The sequence below is a fragment of the Phytophthora infestans genome, genomic scaffold (genome assembly GCF_000142945.1).
Source record: "Phytophthora infestans T30-4 supercont1.172 genomic scaffold, whole genome shotgun sequence".
NCBI classification, from domain to species: Eukaryota; Oomycota; class Peronosporomycetes; order Peronosporales; family Peronosporaceae; genus Phytophthora; species Phytophthora infestans.
Window position 1 is genome coordinate 130,179 of NW_003303587.1, and position 18,591 is coordinate 148,769.

Genomic DNA, 18,591 nt, shown 5'->3' on the forward strand with positions numbered 1-18,591 from the left:
CACAGTACTTTGTGCCAGGCACGAGATTAATCTCATGCCGTACACCCCGATCTGGTGGGAGTTGGGACGGTGGGTGTTTGTTCACCACGTCCGCATACTCCGTCACCAAAGGATACACCGAATCCTTGGGGTTCTTAAGGATCTCGGAGCTCAAGCGCGTCTGACGCTGCTTGTTTAAGTCTTCCAGGACGTCCTCGTCCAAAACAGAGGAGGAGTTCAGCTCCTCCCGAGTGGTCTCAGGTCTTATGAGCACCATCTCGGCAACCATCCCAGCCTTGAAATTGGCCAGGAAAGACTTGACCGTCATCTCCTCGGGGTTCAGTATCCCTGCAACCTCTGGCAACGGTTCCAAGTAGATACCAGATGCCTTGACGGGTAAGCCGGTCTCGCCATCGAAGATGTGACAACACTCTTCCACCGGCCTTGTCGGAGGCGCCCGGGCCCTGGAATCCGAGTCGCTTGAAGCGACGTCGACCTGAACGCGGTTCAGATCCGACTTTCGGCGGCGGCGGCGTCGTCGTCGACGGCAACCGTGACGTGGAACTTTGTTACCCACGTCTGGGGATGTCGGAGCGCCGACATCGGAGGCCCTCGAGGCCTCGTGTGGTACTGAGCTACCCATAGAGGAAGCCTGTCCGGCGTCTTCCTCTTCAGTTAAGGTCTGTGCGACCGTGTGGGGAACTCTGTTACCCACCTTGAACACGCTATTGCCAGTGTTCGTGACAGGTGCAGCTGTCTGCGGAAGTATCTTACCCGCTTGTGAGCCTAAGTTACCCACTTGGCCAGCACCTTCTCTGGGCGCTGTCACCATCAAAGCATCCTCGGAGTCGTCATATACGTCGACGACTCCCAAGCCCCTACCGGATGCATTGGTACCCTGGCAGCCCTTGCGGGCGCCCCGGGCCCTGACAGAGGTGGGAACATGACTCGCCAATGCTCTTTCGGGCTTCGCAGGACGGCTGGCATCAATTGCCTCGCCTCGTCAGTCGATCCAGGGCTTGTGCTCCTCGAGCCAGGGCATGCCCAGGATCATATCGTAGGGATCCATGTCGAGAACAGTGAACTGTTCGAGGCTGTCAAAGTCTTCAAACTTGACGGCCAGATCCACTTGGACGTTGGGAACAGTGACGACCTTCCCATCGGCCAGTCGCACTGACACCGTCCCGTTGCCCTTGCTTTCTCTCAAACCATCGGACTGCTTGTTGCTATTACGAGCAACCGTCTGGCGGCGTGCGAAGTTCTTCGACGCCCCAGAATCGATCAAGATTCTAAAGGGATGATCGTATCCCCGTACACGACCGTGTACTACGAACAACCCGCCGCTGCTCTTCGCCGATTCGAGAGTGCGACGACTCTCAGGGGCTAAGTCCCCGTGGTACGCGCCACCCGCGCACCCATCACAAAGGCTTAGTTCTTCCCCAGTAGGACGCCCCGCCCCTACTGATTTCCGGCGTTCCCCTGTCCCCGGGATCCTGGCTTCTGCCAGCGACCCTTGAGGACGGGCTTGGGGAAAGTCCGTCTGCGGAGTCTTTCCGCTGGACAGTCGCGCTTGAAGTGGCCCATCTTCCCACAGCCGAAGCAGCGGATGTCACGCTGTTCGGCGGACCCGAGTTCCTTGGGAACTGATCCGTTGGGGCTCGCTCGACCGGGAGTCGACAAAGAACTCACAGGCCATGCTGAGGCCGGCGTACGCGCCGGGCGATGGCTGTATTCTTCCTGAAGAGCCACTTGAATCACCTCTTCAAGGGTGCTTGACGGCACCCAGAATAGCTGAGTGCGCGCTGAACCCACTTGAAGGACGTCCATGAACACAGTCATCTTGATGTGTTCGCTGAGTGGTTTTCCCACTAGGGACGCCGTAAGCTCCCGTATCTCTTGGACGTACTCGTGCAGATCACGCCTCCCTTGCTTGCACGAGAGGAAGCGCGAGCGCTGGCGGTACTCGTAGTTCGCCGGGCGGAACGCGTCTCGGAGCTGTTCACACAGCTGAGCCCAGGATGTGAAACATCCAGGGGATGTTGCCTCCCGCGTGTACACCCAACACTTATCACGACCGCTAAGGTTGGAGAGTGCAAAAGCAACACGAAGTTGCTCGGTCGAGATCAGAGCCGCGTCCATCGCGAGCTCTACTTCTCGGACCCAGAAGTGAAGGTTCTCACCTCCCTTCCCTTCATACGGCTTAACCTTCAGCCGTATTGGCTTCGGGTGTGGCGGATTTGTTTCCGCTGCCGGAGCCCGCAGGCTCTCCCGCACATGCGCGAAGAGTTCCTGCTCGTAAGCGTCAAACGCATTGACGCGCTCGAGCTGCTCGGCCGGTGTTGCCACCACTAGGCTCTGCAGGGCCTCCATCCCGAAGATGCCTGCCATTTTCCAAACCGACTCGAACTGTGAGTCGTTCAGATGGAAGAAGTCGTTCCTATCCATGGCAACAAACTTCGGAGAGGTTCAGGTAGTCTACCCACGCTGGCGTGGATTGACTACAATTGCTACCAAGTGTGACGGGGTCACACAGCACCTTGCGCTAGAGGAAGTTGGCTTCCGAGAGTATACAAACTCTCAGTGAGCGGCAGTTCACAGGTCCCCTTTTACCGAAAGGGAGCGAAGTGACCAATTTAAGGTAGATGGTAAACTAAGTATATTTATCGGTAGGCTAAGCTTGAATTAAATACAAACTATAAGTCACCTACAGAAAAGCAATGTCATTAGCCAATGGTTGGTTTTGGACGACCTTGGTACCTTGTACCAAATATCCCGAAGTATGACGTGTTACACTTCATGTAACTAGGGGTACACTTAGGGCTACGTACCCGTTACACATGTGGTCAATAGCTAAAAGGCAGGTACGCTGTAGTGTCGGGGATGCTGTCAGCCTCTGGCTTTGGCTGGGATCCTGAACGAAATGTTGTGCTTGTTCACGATGATGTTTGGGATGACTACGTAAAGGTAATAGGACCTATTAAGAAGGCATCTTACAGTGTTATTTTTTTCCAGAAGAAAACCCAATCTAATCAAGTGCTGGTTGCAGTGAATTGATCGAGTACGGGAGTCGGTCAACTTGAAGATCAACAGGCTACGAGACTTTGCGTATTGCCGAGCGGTGGTGGCGCCGCTTGTACCAGACGACACCGCGGCGACAGACACCGACGCAGCAGGACAACTGGCCGGTCTCTGGTAGACCGGGTTCTTACCGGTATCCTCCAGTGGGGTTCAGAAGCGGGCAGTACTGGCGTGACGCAGGGGCGACGAGGAACGCATGCCTTCGAGCGGCGACGGAGGACGCAGCAGCGGCGCTGGACCGCGGTACGAGCCGGTACGATTGACTGGGCGAAGGCATGCAGCAGTGACAGCCATTGGCGGACCGGCGGCTCGCAGGACGAAGGCGCTGGAGCTGAGGCTGTGGTCCCGGGCGTTGCCGATTAGGAGCAACTTTGAAACTCTAACTCTAATCTCACTTCACATTTTACCTTTTAGAGCTCACTTGCCAGAAAGTATACTTTGGCTTTCAAAGCATTGACGATGACGCACAACGAAGCAGTTGACCAAGACGGAGACGTCGAGATGAAATTGGCTCAGCCGATATTCGAGTACATCAAGCCGCCCAAGACTGACGAACCTGGGGAAGCCTGCTCTGGTGAAGTTTGTGCGTGATCGTCGGCAGTATGAAGAGAGGATCGGGGAGCGGTGCTTAGCGACGGGTGAAGCGCACGAGACTGTACTCGTTAGCATCAAGAGCCTCATCGAGGATCCTTGAACACCTGGCGCACTACGCGTTCCGCACCACCGTGGAGGAGGTGACGGAGGCGCGCCTGCAGGAAGACATCACGCGCCGTGCTGGCACGTTGATGAGCGACCACGTCCCGGACGTGGCCAGGCTATTCCGTAACAGCCTCCAGGTGGACATGGAGGTGGCGGACATCCATGCACGTGCTGTCAAGCTCTTCATGGACTTTGACCAGCTCGTTGACGATCACGGACTCATGGCGTGGGTCGGCCAAGGACCTGTGACGGACGCAGCAGATCGGCAGCGTATGAAGACTCGCTGTAAGCTGCTCATTTCGAACCTGTTCCCGACGGTACTGCGTGTCGACATTGAGCGCCTCGTTGCAGTGACACACCAGCATGCGAAGCTGGACGACGTGGCGCTGTACGAGTTGATCGTCTGTCGTGCAAAGTACCAACAACATTTTCACATAATGCAGAGCGAGTTAAAGCATTATGACCCGCCGAGAGGTAAAACGGTTGGTAGCACGAAGTCTGGTGGTGGAAAACAGCAGCATAATAAGACTTCTGGTAAATCGGAGCGCTCAAAGTCTGAACCGAAGACGGTTTCAGCTCCACCTCGGTCAGGCTGTCTAGTCTGCAAGGGACCGCATTGGGTAAGGGACACAGGGGCCGAAAGCAACATCGTATCGCGTGTGCTGGTCGAGGAACTACAGGGTGTTGAAAGCGGGTTGAAGATGGAGGCTTTGAACCCGGTCATACCAGTTCAGGTTGTAGGCGGTGTCCGCATGGTCTGCCGAGACACAAGGCACACTTGAGTTGCGGGTTGAGACGGCTGCAGGACCGCTGCATCTCACCAATGTGTCGTGTCTTGTGATGGATGGTCATGAAGACGAGTACCAGCTTGGGCGCAAAACGATGCAAGATATCGGTATCAGTATCAATGTCGACCGATTGCTTGAGCTGTTGGCTGGCGGTCATGTTGGGGATGCTGGCTATGATGATGTCTCCAGGGACAGCCCGCAGTTAGCGTTTGCAGTTGGTGCCGATGAAATCAACGTATATCTGGGGAATATGCTGGTCGCTGCAGCGGCAGCATGGTTTGAGCCAGCGCTGCTCAGCGACCTGCGCAGGCTAGTCTACGAGTATGCTGACGTGTGGCGAGTTCGTGTCGGAGCCGACCCGCCAGCAGATGTCGAACCTATGAAAGTCAAGCTTCGTGACGGCGCTGTGCCCTATCGTAGTGATACGAGGAAGTATCCTCCTCAGCAGCGAAAGTTTCTTCAAGAATTGGTGCTGGCGTTAGAGCGACATGGACTTGAATGGCGTAACAGCACCAGTCACTGGGCATGTCCGGCACTTCCTGTAAAGAAGCCACATAGCGATGCGTTTCGTTGACTACCGACCACCGAACAGGTGCACAGTACCTCTGGCGGGGTCCACGCCGAACTTATCTTCGGCGACGCAGAGTGTGGAAGGATCTTATGGGGTTGGACGTTTCGATTTATTCAAGGGGTTCTAGCAGTTGCCTCTCCACCCTGACGGCCAGTAGCTGTTTAGTTTCGTTACGGAAGATGATGTCTTCACGCCGACGCGTGTGCCGCAAGGAGCCTGTGACTCCGCTGCAGCGGGGCTGCCGTAGCTTTAGCGTCAGAGGAAGACGTTCGACTCAAAGAGTCACTAATATTAAGTTCCTTATCCAAAGGACACTTACAGCCCAAGACCAGGGCTCAAAGTTAATACCTTAACTTTTATGCTTCAAACCCAGAAGTGTTTTATTTACTATTATTGCGGCCAAGCCGCCTAGGGGTAAATGTATCTGTTTAACTATCTAGCATAGTTAAACTTAATCAAGTGCATAACGTGTGGCTTTCAGCCAACGTACTGAGAGACTCTCCAACTTATGTACTGAGCGTTTGTTAACTCTCCGGGTACTCCGTACCCCTGTGTGTTTCACACCATGCAGCCCCGTCACACTCTCCCTCACTAAGATGAGAACATTCCGTTCTCGAAACTTTCCTCAGCGAGGTCACGTCTTGTTAAGACGGCGGAGGTTACTACACCTCACCCCAGCGTTGTACAGCTCCGTGAGCTCACAAACGCCTACGCATCGTTGATGCCCAACTTCTCGTCGTCGGCCCACGGCCCAATGTTCCAAGCGCAGCGCGCATCTTGCTCTCAAGCGGTCTCAGACCTACGCTCGCGCTTCCCGCCCACTCCACGAGTTGCAAACCGCATAGAGCAATGCTCTTGACTCATTCGAGTCGTCCACAACAGCTCAGCGGTTGAACACTCGCTTCACAAGCGATAGGTCGGTGGCTCGAACCCACCAGGGCACAGCCCTCTCGTTCCAGGAACGATTGTTCACGCTTGGACAGGCTTAAGGGAACACCCTTTTAGCTCAGTGGTCGAGCGTTGGCTTTGGAAGCCACAGGTCGGTGGTTCGAGCCCACCAGGGCACAGCCCTCTCGTTCCATGAACTGTTGTCCTTGAATGGACAAGCTTAAGGGCAACGCCCTTTCAGCTCAGTGGTCGAGCGTTGGCTTTGAAAGCCACAGGTCGGTGGTTCAAATCCACCCGGGCGCAGCCCTCTCATACCATGAGTAGTCCGCTCTCGGACTGACGTACGGGCATAGCCCTTATAGATCAATGGTAGAGCTCCGGCCTGTCAAGCCAAAGGCCAGTGGTTCGATTCCCGTCCGGGACACCACTTTCGCTGTTACAGCGCATCCACATTTGGATCATGCTCATCGAGCAAGTTGTTTCAAAACAACTATGCGTCTATCGAGACGCTTGTCCCTGAACCTTTGTTCAGCACAACACGAAGGACCTACTTCCTTCGGGACCATGTCCCTATCACCACGAGGTCTCTCCACCTCCTGCTCCCGCTGCGAGCACCGCTCATACGTACAAGCTGGCTGGTGCAGCCACGGGTCAGAGCCTGAGCTCAACTACTGACCTGATCGCTCCCCACTCTAGTGGGAGGCGCCCAGCGCCTGGCGACGCTGTCGCACGCCTTGGTGGCACTTCGGCACATGATGTGCCCGGTCGTAAGCGTCAACGACGTCAGGGCAATCTTGCCGGAAGATAACCTCAAACTCCCATGAGTTCTGTGAGTGAGGGTAACCCCTCCACTTCACCAAGTACTGGGTACGACCCTTGCGTCTACGCCACGCCACAAGGCGTTCCACGTGAAAGTGGAGCTCACCATGCTCATCGAGCAGAGCAGGAGGAGGACCTGCCTCAGCTGGGCTCTCGCGGGGAGAGGCAGCACTTGCCGGAACGGCGTCTGCGTCCATACGACGCTGGCGTCCACGACGCGAACGTTCACGTTCACCGCCCATCGGTCGATCTCGAAGAGATGATCCACCTTGTGGATAGGTTAGAGCCATCACTGTTGACCCACAACCAGGTCTCGGACCTTGAGCGTCCAGTCGCTCGGCTGAACGTTCAGCTTGCCTTGCTCCTGCATCTCGAGCACTTCGCTCCGCGACCTGTGGCTCTGCCACATTCTGATGATCAGCCATCTGTGGATCCACCTCTTGCTGTCGTTCAGCCTCCCGTGGCTCTACCACCTGCTGCCCTGCGGCTGTCCGTGGCCCAGCCACCGTTGGTGCCAACGCCTCCGCGCTCACCTGAGCAGGGTCTTGATATGGCATAAGCAAGCCAGCATAGAAGACCGGATGCGTGCGCATCTTCTTCGGAAGGTTGAGCGTATACGCTAGGCCCTTCCTGGCCACGACCTTGAACGGTCCTATGACCCGGAGGTCTTAACTTCGTCTTGAAGACTGCAGACTCTGCATGAGTAGGTAGGTTTTTCGCATTTAATAAAACTTGGTCACCGACCTCAAACCTCTCAACATTGCTTCTGCCCTTGGAATCTGCATGTTCCTTCTGCGTGTCTTGGCTTTCAGCCATAGCGTCGCGTACTTGACGCATTACGCTCAGTCTCAAAGAGACAAAGTCATCGACTTGCTTGCGAACCGCAACAGGGCTGACATCAGCTAGCCGCTCGGCTATCCCTCCCCCATCAAGCCCTGAGCCACTGCGTGGCGGCGTCAGTGGGACGCGAGGGTTCACATAGAACGGAGTGTAGCCTGGCGAGGCGTGCACTGCATTATTTAATGCGAACTCAACGAGTGGGAGCATCTGGCTCCAGCGTTTTGGCGCCTCAGCGCATACGCTTCGGAGGGTATCCTCCACAACGCGATTCACGCGTTCGGTTTGACCATCGGTCTGCGGAGGGTCCGCTGTGGACATGTCCAAACGAGTGCCGAGCACTCTGAAGAGGGACGTCCAGAACTTTGCGGTGAAGCGCGGGTCTCGATCCGAGACAATTGCCACAGGCAAGCCATGTTGGCGAAAGACTCGGTCTAAAAACAGCAAAGCTGTACCTTCACCATCAAAGGGGTCCGGCACTGCCGCTAAATGAGCCATCTTGCTCAATCGGTCTACAAAGACCACTATACCCGTGTTTCCCGCCTTATCCTTGGGAAGGCCAAACACAAAGTCCATACTCATGGACTGCCAGCATCCCTTGGGGACAGGCAAACTCGCCAATGGCGCTGCCGTGATCGGCGCGGACTTTGTCCGTTGACACGTCTCACACGTGCGTACATAGGTGCCAACCCACTTATACATCTTGGGCCACCAGTACATCGAGCTCACCGAGCCATAGGTCTTCTCCCGACATAAGTGCCCGCCCACGGGCGTATCATGAACCGCATAGAGGATTCGATACTTATCATGAGGAACGACTACACGAGGGTTATCCTCAGAGTCGGTGCTGTAGTACAGCAGGCCACCATCGAGCGAGTATCGATGCAGCCTCGCGCGTAAGCGCCCAGACAATTCCTTGTCAGAGTCTTTAAACTCTTCGCTCCGAAGAGCCCGTAGCAGCGCTACGCACATGTCGTCCTGTGCATACGCTCTGCGTATCAAGTCAGGCACTGACGACGTCACTGTCGTGCCATGAGCTAATTCGTAGTCGAGAGCGCATCGGCCACTACAAGCCGCCCCGGCTTGTACTTCACCTCTAAGTTATTTGTACTCGACAAAGAAAAAAAGCCATACTGTCATTCTCTGAGAGCGATGAGGCGAATGTGTCGCAGTGCGTAGCGACGCATGATCAGTAAAGATCACAAAAGGCTAAGAGTCTAGCAGGTTATCCTTGAATTCGACTAGAGCATACTTAATTGCAAGTAGTTCTTTGTCATGAACTGGATAGTTCTTCTCTGCAGCTTTGAGCTGGCGAGACTCAAACGCAATCACGCGTTCACGCCCTTCGGCGTCTGCTTGTAGTAAAGCACAACCGATTGCAAAATCGGAGGCGTCACAGACGATGCTAAACGGAATATCCGGGTCCGGTAGCGCAAGGATCGGAGCCTGGTGGAGGCTCTCCTTCACAGACTCAAAGGCTCTGTCGTGCTCGACGTTCCAGCACCATGGTGCGTCCTTCTTAAGGAGATCTGATAATGGCCGAGCCATCTCCGCGTAGTTCGCGCTGTACTCATGCAAGTAATTGGCTAAGCCAAGCCACTTGCGTAAGTCGTTTTGGTTCTTGGGAGCCGACCAGTCCACGATGGCCTTGACTTCGGCAGGATCTGCCCTTAAGCCACGCTTCCCAATGAAGCACCCGAGGAAAGGTATCTCCTCCGCGCCAAAGACGCACTTATCCAAGTTGGCATACAACTTATTAGTGTGCATGCACTCGAGCACCGCTCGCAAGTGGTCAATGTGGTTAACCACGTCTGACTTTCCGTGCTCGGCACGACTATGGACGAATATATCGTCAAAGTACGTCTGAGCGTACGCCCGGTGGGGCCTAAACAACTGCGTCACAAGACGATTGAACGTTGCTGGTGCGTTCGACAGCCCCTGGGGCATGACCAGCCACTCTCAGAGCATACCCCTCGGAGTACCCACCGCTGTCAGCGGAATGTCGCTCGCTCTCATGAGCAATTGGTAGTAACCATCGACCAAGTCGAGCGCACGGTACAACGTACAGCCTACCATGTTGTTCTGCAGAACATCCATGCGAGGAATCGGCGTTTGCGCCGGGATAGGGACCGCATTTAGCTTGTTAAAAGCATGAACAATGCGCCACTTGCCGTTCGGCTTTCTGCCACAGAACGTGGATGTCGAGTGCAGAGACTTACTCTCACGCACCATCCCTGCATCGTGCTTCGTACGGAAGAATGCGTCAATGACGTCACACTGCTCTCTCGGCAAAGGCCATTGCCTTGTTACGCAGTATGTGGTTCCAGGAACCAGGTCAATCTCATGACACACGCCTCGATCCGGAGGCAGGCCCGTCGGTGGGTCTTTCGAGACAACGTCTCCATACTCCTTCGCCACCGGGTAGAAGGGATCCGAAGGATCTTTGAGGATCGCCGATCCACTTCTTGCGCTCAGCGCCTTCTTGGTGTCCTCTAGGACCGCGTTGTCCACGACGGATGAGGAGTTCAACTCCTCCTCAGGTCCCAGAAGGACCACCTCGGCCAGCTCGCCTGCCTTTAAGGCTTCGCCAAACTCGGCAATGGACATCTCGTCCAGATCTAACAGAGCATCTGCAGCGGGCAGAGTGTCAAGGCTGATGTCGCCTTCTATCTCCCCCGTCACTCCGTTCACGAGTGTGTACAGCTGTTCACAGCAATCACGTGGAGCATCGCTGCTCGTCACGTTAGACACATCGTCCGACGTCGAAGACGTCACAGACGCCCTGCGTCTTCTTCTCCTCTCTCTCCGCGACCGAGCCCGGCCGGATGAGGGCGGTGTGGCGACATCTCCGTCACCACCACCGGGTGCAGCAGCACCATCACTTCTCGAAGAGGATACAGTGTCTCGCAAGACACTCGGCTGAAAGCCAAGAGGTCCTTGGCCTTCCCACAGTGAACTAGGTGTCACTTCACCTGCATCTTCTGGGCCACGCCCATGATGCCTCGACTCGCAGTCGACCACGACCCTCGGGTCACGCAGGGGCAGGGCATCGACCAGATTCGTACCACTCAGTGGATTACGCGCCACTCCGCGCTCGTCCTCACTAGGGCCCAGCTGTTGGTTATTGACCTGACCTGCACCGCTCAGCGGATAACGCGCTGCACCACGTACGCCCTCAGGGCAAGCAGCAACCTCGTTGCTAACAATTTCGGACCTACCAATGTCCAGCACTACGGCCGCCTCGGCCTCGTGCTCGCGCCAAAAGCGCTTCTGCTTCCTAGCAGAGGTGGGTTCATGACTCACCAAAGCTCCACTAGGAGCAGGGTGCGACGCACCCAGCGTTTTCGACTTCCAGTCGATCCATGGCTCATGGCGTTCCGGCCATGCCATGCCAAGGATGAGGTCTAACCTCGCATCCAGGTCTAAAACCAAACAGCGTTCCACGCTATCGAAGCTCTCAAACTTCACTCCAAGGTCGACAGAGACCTTCGACACAGTTACCAGTGTCCCCGTCGCGAGACGGACAGAGATCGTATCTCTCGTTGGCACTTCCAGTGCTTCAGCATACAGCTGACTCCCTTCTAGGGTGGAGCGACGGGCGTAGTTGCGCGAGGCTCCCAAATCAATCAAGACTCTCCATGGCTTTGCAAAGCCCTTCACGACCAGCAAGCCCGGCTTGCACACACGCTTCTCGTAAGTGAGCTCAGCTCTCTTCGCGGCTGAGCCCCGTAGCCCTCTACCTCTTCGAGGCACAAAATAACTCAGTTCTTCCCCAGTAGGCCGCCCCGCGCCTACTGGGAATTGCCGTTTCCCGGCGATAACCCGGAGGGCTGGCTCGCCGGAGCCACGCGCTTCTTGCGCAGAGGGCAATAGGCCCTCAAGTGCTTAGTGCAATTGCACACAAAGCATCGGCGGATGCCGGCGCGCTGCTCCGCAGCAAGAAGCTCTGCTTCTTCATCTTCAGCATATCTGAGGTCCATCGGCTCTGGACCGCTCGAAGAGCTTGCGCTACTAGCGCTCCTACCAGGTCGAACCGACCTGGTTGTGCTCGGCATTTAATGCCACATTCATCGCCTCTTCGAAAGCGTTAGGGTGTACACGGACCACTTCCGTTCGAGCTGCGCTCACACGAAGTCCCTCCATGAACACGGTCACGCTGACCAGTTCCAGAAGAGGATCCGCCGCCATTCCGGCGATAAGAGTTCTCAACTCTTGGACATAGTCCAATAAATCCTTCTTACCCTGGCGGGTAGCAAGGAACTTCGACCGGATACGGTACACCTGATTAGGCGGCGCGAACACGCGCGAAAGTTGTTGCTTCAGCTGATCCCAAGTGGAAAATGCAGCGTCAACAGACGTGCCGCACGTTAGTGCCCATTCGCGAGCGCGTTCTCCAAGCCTGGTGATAGCCATCGCCACGCGCTGATGCTCAGACTGGAGCAGGGCCAATCCCATGGCGATCTCGACCTCACGGGTCCCGAGAAGGAGATTCTCTCCATCCTTCCCCTCGAAGGTTTTTACGCTCACCATGAGCGGTTTCAGTCTCATAGACTCTTCACGCGTCATCGACGCCGCCGCCGTTGTCGCGCTCATTTTCTCTTAAACGTGCTCCATGAGCGCGTTCCCGTAGCGGGAGAACGATTCTAGCCTGGCGGTGACCGCCTCTGGACCTTGCGATGCAAGATGAGCCACGCCCTCCGGGCCAAGCAAGGACATAAGCTTAGTAAGCGCGTCCTGCTGCGCAGGGGGCAAATTCGCGAACACCGGGTGTTCCATCCTCGCAGAGGATATAGTCAATCGACCCAGGAGGGGGATTGACTACAAGTGCTACCAAGTGCAGCGGGGCTGCCGTAGCTTTAGCGTCAGAGGAAGACGTTCGACTCAAAGAGTCACTAATATTAAGTTCCTTATCCAAAGGACACTTAAAGCCCAAGACCAGGGCTCAAAGTTAATACCTTAACTTTTATGCTTCAAACCCAGAAGTGTTTTATTTACTATTATTGCGGCCAAGCCGCCTAGGGGTAAATGTATCTGTTTAACTATCTAGCATAGTTAAACCTAATCAAATGCATAACGTGTGGCTTTCAGCCAACGTACTGAGAGACTCTCCAGCTTATGTACTGAGAGTTTGTTAACTCTCCGGGTACCCCGTACCTCTGTGTGTTCCACGCCATGTAACCCCGTTATCCGCAATGCACTGCTAGCTACAGATGCAGCATTGTTTCCAAGCCATGATGTATCATAGCCTCCTTGTCTGGATTGACGACATCCTGCTATTCGCTGGCTCCGCAGCTGAGTACCTCGCTAGCCTGAGGATCTTTTTGGAGGTGCTGGGTGTTAGACGACTGAAGCTGAACGCGAAGAAGTGCGTACTCTTCGACACAAGAGTTGTATGGTGTGGCAAGGTTATTGACGGTCAAGGAGTTCAGCACTCACCAGAGCGCCTGGAAGCATTGACAAGCACAGCTTACTGGCATCACGCTAACATGGCCACCAGAGGAGGAATCAACCTTTCGTGCTGTGATCGACTTGTTGGCCACCTCCGCCAAGCTCTACTTTGCTGACCCTGACACCGTTGTCTGCATGTTCACCGATGCTTCGCTCGGCGGTCGGTCGGTCATACTCAGCCAAATTTGCAACTGGGTTAAAGGTGTGCCAGTCACTGAGCAACTACACGAGCTACTGGTGTGTCAAGGAGAACTATTCACGGGCTCTCAGGTGAATTGGTCGATTGTGGAAGAGGATGCCTATCCAGTGGTTCGTGAGTGCAGTGACATTGCTTATCTTCTTGAGCGTGAGAAAGGTGCTCAGATCTATTGCGACCATGCCAACCTGATCCACATTTTCTCACCTGACAAGACGGTCAGGCCACACTTGTGCGGGATGTTGCAGCGGTGGCCCTGCACATCGTTGGCGTCCGCTATAAAATAGAGCACATCAAAGGCGACGATAATGTGTGGGCCGTCCTCGTGTTGCGGTGGGGCCAGGAAGGAGCGACCCCGGTGCAACCGCCGCAAGCAGTCAAGCGAGTCGCACTGCCGGTGAGAGACGATGATGGAGACTCGATGCCTTGCAACAAGGCCTCTGCGTGGTCGTTTGACACCGATTACATTGCGGCTGGATACTGGCAGATCCCCCTTCCGGAAGAGTGGGTGAGTAAGCTAGCACTAACCAAGAGGGTGACAACTCCAGCACGCAGCCGGACTCGGCATTTCGCCCGCTACAGGACAAGAACTTTACGTGGCCAGGGGTTGACGCAGTCCGAGATGCGCAGCACCGCTACCGTGCTGACGCTCCGGTACCTGCCGGCGACGATCGGGCTGTCCGTGTCGATGGCAAGCTGTGGATCCCTAAGCAAGCCCGCGAGCTGGTGCAACGTCTACTAGTGGTTGCCCATTGTGGCCCTCAAGGACACCGAGGCAGCGACGTCATGCACACGGCACTTGCGGAGCGCTTTGCTATTGCAAATGCGAAGCCAATCATTGATCGGTTTCTGCGAAAGTGCTTGCTCTGCAAGCATGTCAAAGGCGGAAAGATCGTGATGAGTCCGTGGGGGCCTACGTCTACAGCAGTGAAGCGCAACGAGTGCCTTCATATGGACCGCCTGCAGCTAGGGGAATCCTACTGTGTGAGTCGCTACGTACTCGTGCTCAAGGATGAGCTTACGCATTACTGTGAGTTGATCACTGCCGATGTAGCAGATAGTGGAACTGCAGTGCATGCTGTGCTTGACTGGCACAAGCGGTTCGGATTGCCTGAAATATGGGCATCCGACAATGGATCCCACTTTAAAGCAGCAGTGATGGAGGAACTTGCTGAGCGCTTGCAAGCGACACAGCGGTTCGTGCCGGTGTACACACGATGGACCAACGGTACTGTCGAGCGTGTGAATAGAGACATCCGGTACGTATTGCGTGTGATGCTCATGGAACTCAAGTTGGACACCCGCAATTGGGTCCACCTCCTACCTGTGATCCAAGCCAATCTCAACCACTCGGCGGTGGCATCCTTGGGTGGACATGCCCCTATTGAGCTGTTTACCGATTTACCGGCGCCGTCCCTACTCGACACCGTGTCGGTTCCCACCGGCGACTCCTATCGCTTGTTGCCGGTTAACGTGTTCGCGGCTACGCCGCACCTAGACAAGCTGCGCGAGCATTTGCATGAGTTGCACTGTAATGTTGTCGAGCGCAACGAGCACCGCCGCTTGCAGAAAATATCGCGTACCAAGGGAACAGAATGCAACTTTGAAGAGGGTGATGGTCGCGCGTTGATAACCGCATGACTGGTAACAAGCTCCTGCTTCGTTGCGTCGGGCCGTTCCGAGTAGTTCGTGCCCTCTCACATTCATTTATTGTGGCTCACATGCTCACCGATGACGAGTTCAAGGTGCACGGATCACGCCTCAAGCACTACTGCGACGCCGATCTCGGCACCACGGCCGAGATTCGCGAACATGTGGCAACCCAAGGTATTGTGCTCGGTGTGCGAGCTATTGTGAACCACCGCTATGACAGCACGGCCAAGGCGTGGCAGCTTTACGTGGCATGGCGTGGACTCGAAGAAGTGGAAAACTCGTGGGGACCATTTGCCGCTATCTATCGCGATATCCCTAAGCTGGTTCAACGATACCTGCCATGCTGTAACTCTGAAGTCTGCGACTTCAACGTCAAGATTAATATGTGAGACGGGGCGTTTGGTAATTGTCTTGTGTACGAAGACAGGGGTCAAGTTTCCGATTTTCAAGTTTAATTTCTCAGTTTCATTTTCAAGTTTTATTTTCGAGACCAAGATTTCATTTTCAAGTTACAAGTTTGGCTGTGTTGAGCGGCGATGGCGCCGCTTGTACCAGACGACACCGCGGCGACAGACACCGACGCAGCAGGACAACTGTCCGGTCTCTGGTAGACCGGGTTCTTACCGGTATCCTCCAGTGGGGTTCAGAAGCGGGCAGTACTGGCGTAACGCAGGGGCGATGAGGAACGCGTCCCTTCGAGCGGCGATGGAGGACGCAGCAGCGGCGCTGGACGGTGGCACGAGCCGGTACGATTGACTGGTCGAAGGCATGCAGCAGTGGCAGCCATTGGCGGACCGGTGGCTCGCAGGACGAAGGCGCTGGAGCTGAGGCTGTGGTCTCGGGCGTTGCCGATTAGGAACAACGTTGAAACTCTAACTCTAATCTCACTTCACATTTTGCCTTTTAGGCCCGTTGTTAGCAAATCTCACTAGTGGACAGACTTCCTAAGTGGATAGAGCTTTTTCTCCACGAGGTTGGTTGTCAACGATATATACAGAAGTGGACGCCTTGGTGGATAATGCCAGTTCAAACCGAGGCGGGATGGTTGACATCTATAAAATAAGTTTCTTTTTACTAAAATTAGTTGTCTTGCACACAACTTCAAAAAGACCTACGACCTTACTAAGCATGTAGACGACCTCCGCAGATGATGTTGCTATCGTTCTTCGTGTCCGCCAACAGTCACAAGCACGACTCGCACTGCTACTGTGCCTTCTGTTGAGGCGTTCCCGTGGAACCCGATACTCTCGCCGTCGTGTGGACCCAGATGAGGAAACTGCTAGTCTCCTCGGAGAGAACATGTTTGAGAGAACGTTTAGAATGTCTCTCACCAGTTTCATGCTGTTGTTGAACTTGCTTACGCCACACCCTCAAGTTAACGAGCGTCAATCGTCTAACTCTAGTGTCGAGGGTTCGATTTCCCCGTGTGTAATGCTTATGGCTACACTACGGTATATAGCTGGAGGATCTTACCTGGATATTTGACGGACTGTTGGCATTCACTGGCGCCCTTTTTACCGCGTCGTGGACACTACAATGTCCGCCATTCTTTTCCTGCGAGAGCTACACATTAAATAAGTTTTTTATCTTATCAACTAAATCTTTTTTCTTTTGCCGGACGACAGATATATCATTTTCGACGTCGCTGATCTCTTCTTCGGTGTATACCCCAGTTGATGCACGAACCATTCGTTCCCGCAACTGTAACAGCGTGCTATAGGTCGCCACGAGCTGAGATAATCGACAGTCTGCTGCCAATGCATCCGAATCGGAACGCCCTTTGTCTAGGGAGGAAAGAACCTGCTCGATTATATCCCCCTTTGACTGTCTTTTTCCAAGCTTGCTGCGGGTACATTGCTTCTTTCTGGACGTCGACGCATCAGACTCGCTATCATCCACATCAACGTCACTGGGGAGCGCTCTCATAGTGTTTAGTCTGGCACGCTTCGGAAGTTTTCCGGTCACTGATGCCAGCAGCCCTTGCTTATCACGTAGGATCTCGTGCATGTAGAGAACGTCAATTTTTTCAGAACAGAAAGAGAAAAACTGATTCTCATTGTTGCCAGACTGTTTTGAATTTGTGAGGGCAGTATTGTAGCGAGAGCTCACATCCTTCCACATTTCACGCAGCTTCCCGACATCATGATGAATAATTTTCCCGGGATTACATTTACAGAAAGTCACCAACGCAGAGTCGAGCTTGGCATATTCCGGACGTGGACTGAGAAATTCTTCATGAATTTGTACCCAAACGGAAGAGCTTGCTTGTGTTTGACTCGTGTCGAGTTCAGCACGTGTAGGTCGTTGGTCCAACTCAGGTAAGCGATGAGCGAAACGATCCGAAAACATACATTGAGTAGACGCGGAATGCAGTGTCTACATTTCCGCTTGGGCACGGCTCCTATCACAGCCATTGGTGGCCTACCTTCTACATGTAGCTGCTGCATTTCTGCATACGCTCGCTTGAGCTTCATGAGTAGCGCCACGTAGCCCAACTTGTTGTCATTGCATTCAGCGCCTGACTTGACGATGCGAAGCTGGCGGCAGTAGCAAGCTGTTCTCAGCTGCTTGGCTCCAAACGCCAACAGTCACGTTTCCGTATCCTCAATACTTTGCGACTCATCGTAGAGGAGCTCGTCAATGCACAGCAGGGGATTTAGACTTTTTTTTCTTCCTTTTCCGCCCTTGGATCTCGGACACGCATGTTGTTTCGCTGCAAACGCCTTGGGTTGCCTCGAAAGTGGCGTTAGAAGCCTGGACCATATTCGAAGTTGTAGCCAACGTTTAGGACAGGGATGATTATAATAGCGGAGGCGAAAAGTAAGAAATGACCCTTACTATTCCATGCCATAACAACCGACAATCCTTCGGTCTAATCCCGTCTTCTTTCCGTATGGGAGATTCCACCAGTGGGGGAGGTCTCCCCTTCCGTCCACCAAAGAATTCCCCCGTCCGCTGGCGTTTGAAAAACCGGGGTGGGACGGGGGATCTGATTCCCAAGTTAATGGCGTTCACTTTACAAATCTCTGATTTGGGCCACTATTGACAAATCCACTAAAATTAGCGTGGCTAACAACGGGCCTTAGAGCTCACTTTTTGCCATACATATATGGACAAGCGCAGCAGTGCGCCAATGCATAATGAAGTCAGACAAAGTGGGTATCAGCTTGAAAAGGTGACCAAATCCGCTTAAGAAGAATGTTAGAGCTTTGAGGCAAACAGTGTTAACGATTTTAATCTTACTTGTCATTTTCTCTTATAAGTGTGTGGTCGTGATCATACGGACCAAATGGCATCTTTTAAAAGGGTACTGAGCACAAGTACTACGTTGTTTCTGCTGCACTAGCGTTGGTGCAAGATGACACAGCCACTCACGCCAATCGTTGAGGGGATACCTAAGCGTTGGGGTGAACAGGACTGGGCGACCTACATATGAACAAAGAGCGCTGTTTTTTGGGAGGGAAAGGCTCAAGAACGTTATGGAAGGGATGATGACCACCAGCTCGATGCTTTCAATTTGCCGGATGTGAAGAAGAGTCCGACCTTAGCCAGATAAAGATCACCCGCATGGTAGAATAGCCTCAAAACTGAATCCTCGGCAACTTGGCTAGTCGAAATTGAGCTGACGGGGTATT

General features: G+C 54.2%; 1 protein-coding gene across 1 annotated transcript; it reads right to left on the bottom strand.

Moving 5' to 3' along the window:
• Positions 1 to 16,159: 16,159 nt before the first annotated feature.
• Positions 16,160 to 17,370, bottom strand: PITG_20568 (uncharacterized protein; the record flags this gene model as incomplete). The annotated part of the gene is made up of 3 exons (XM_002895467.1): positions 16,160 to 16,232; positions 16,475 to 16,519; positions 17,204 to 17,370. The coding sequence occupies 3 exons, from the start codon at positions 17,368 to 17,370 to the stop codon at positions 16,160 to 16,162; spliced, it is 285 nt and encodes a 94-aa protein (XP_002895513.1).
• Between the last annotated feature and the right edge of the window lie 1,221 nt (positions 17,371 to 18,591).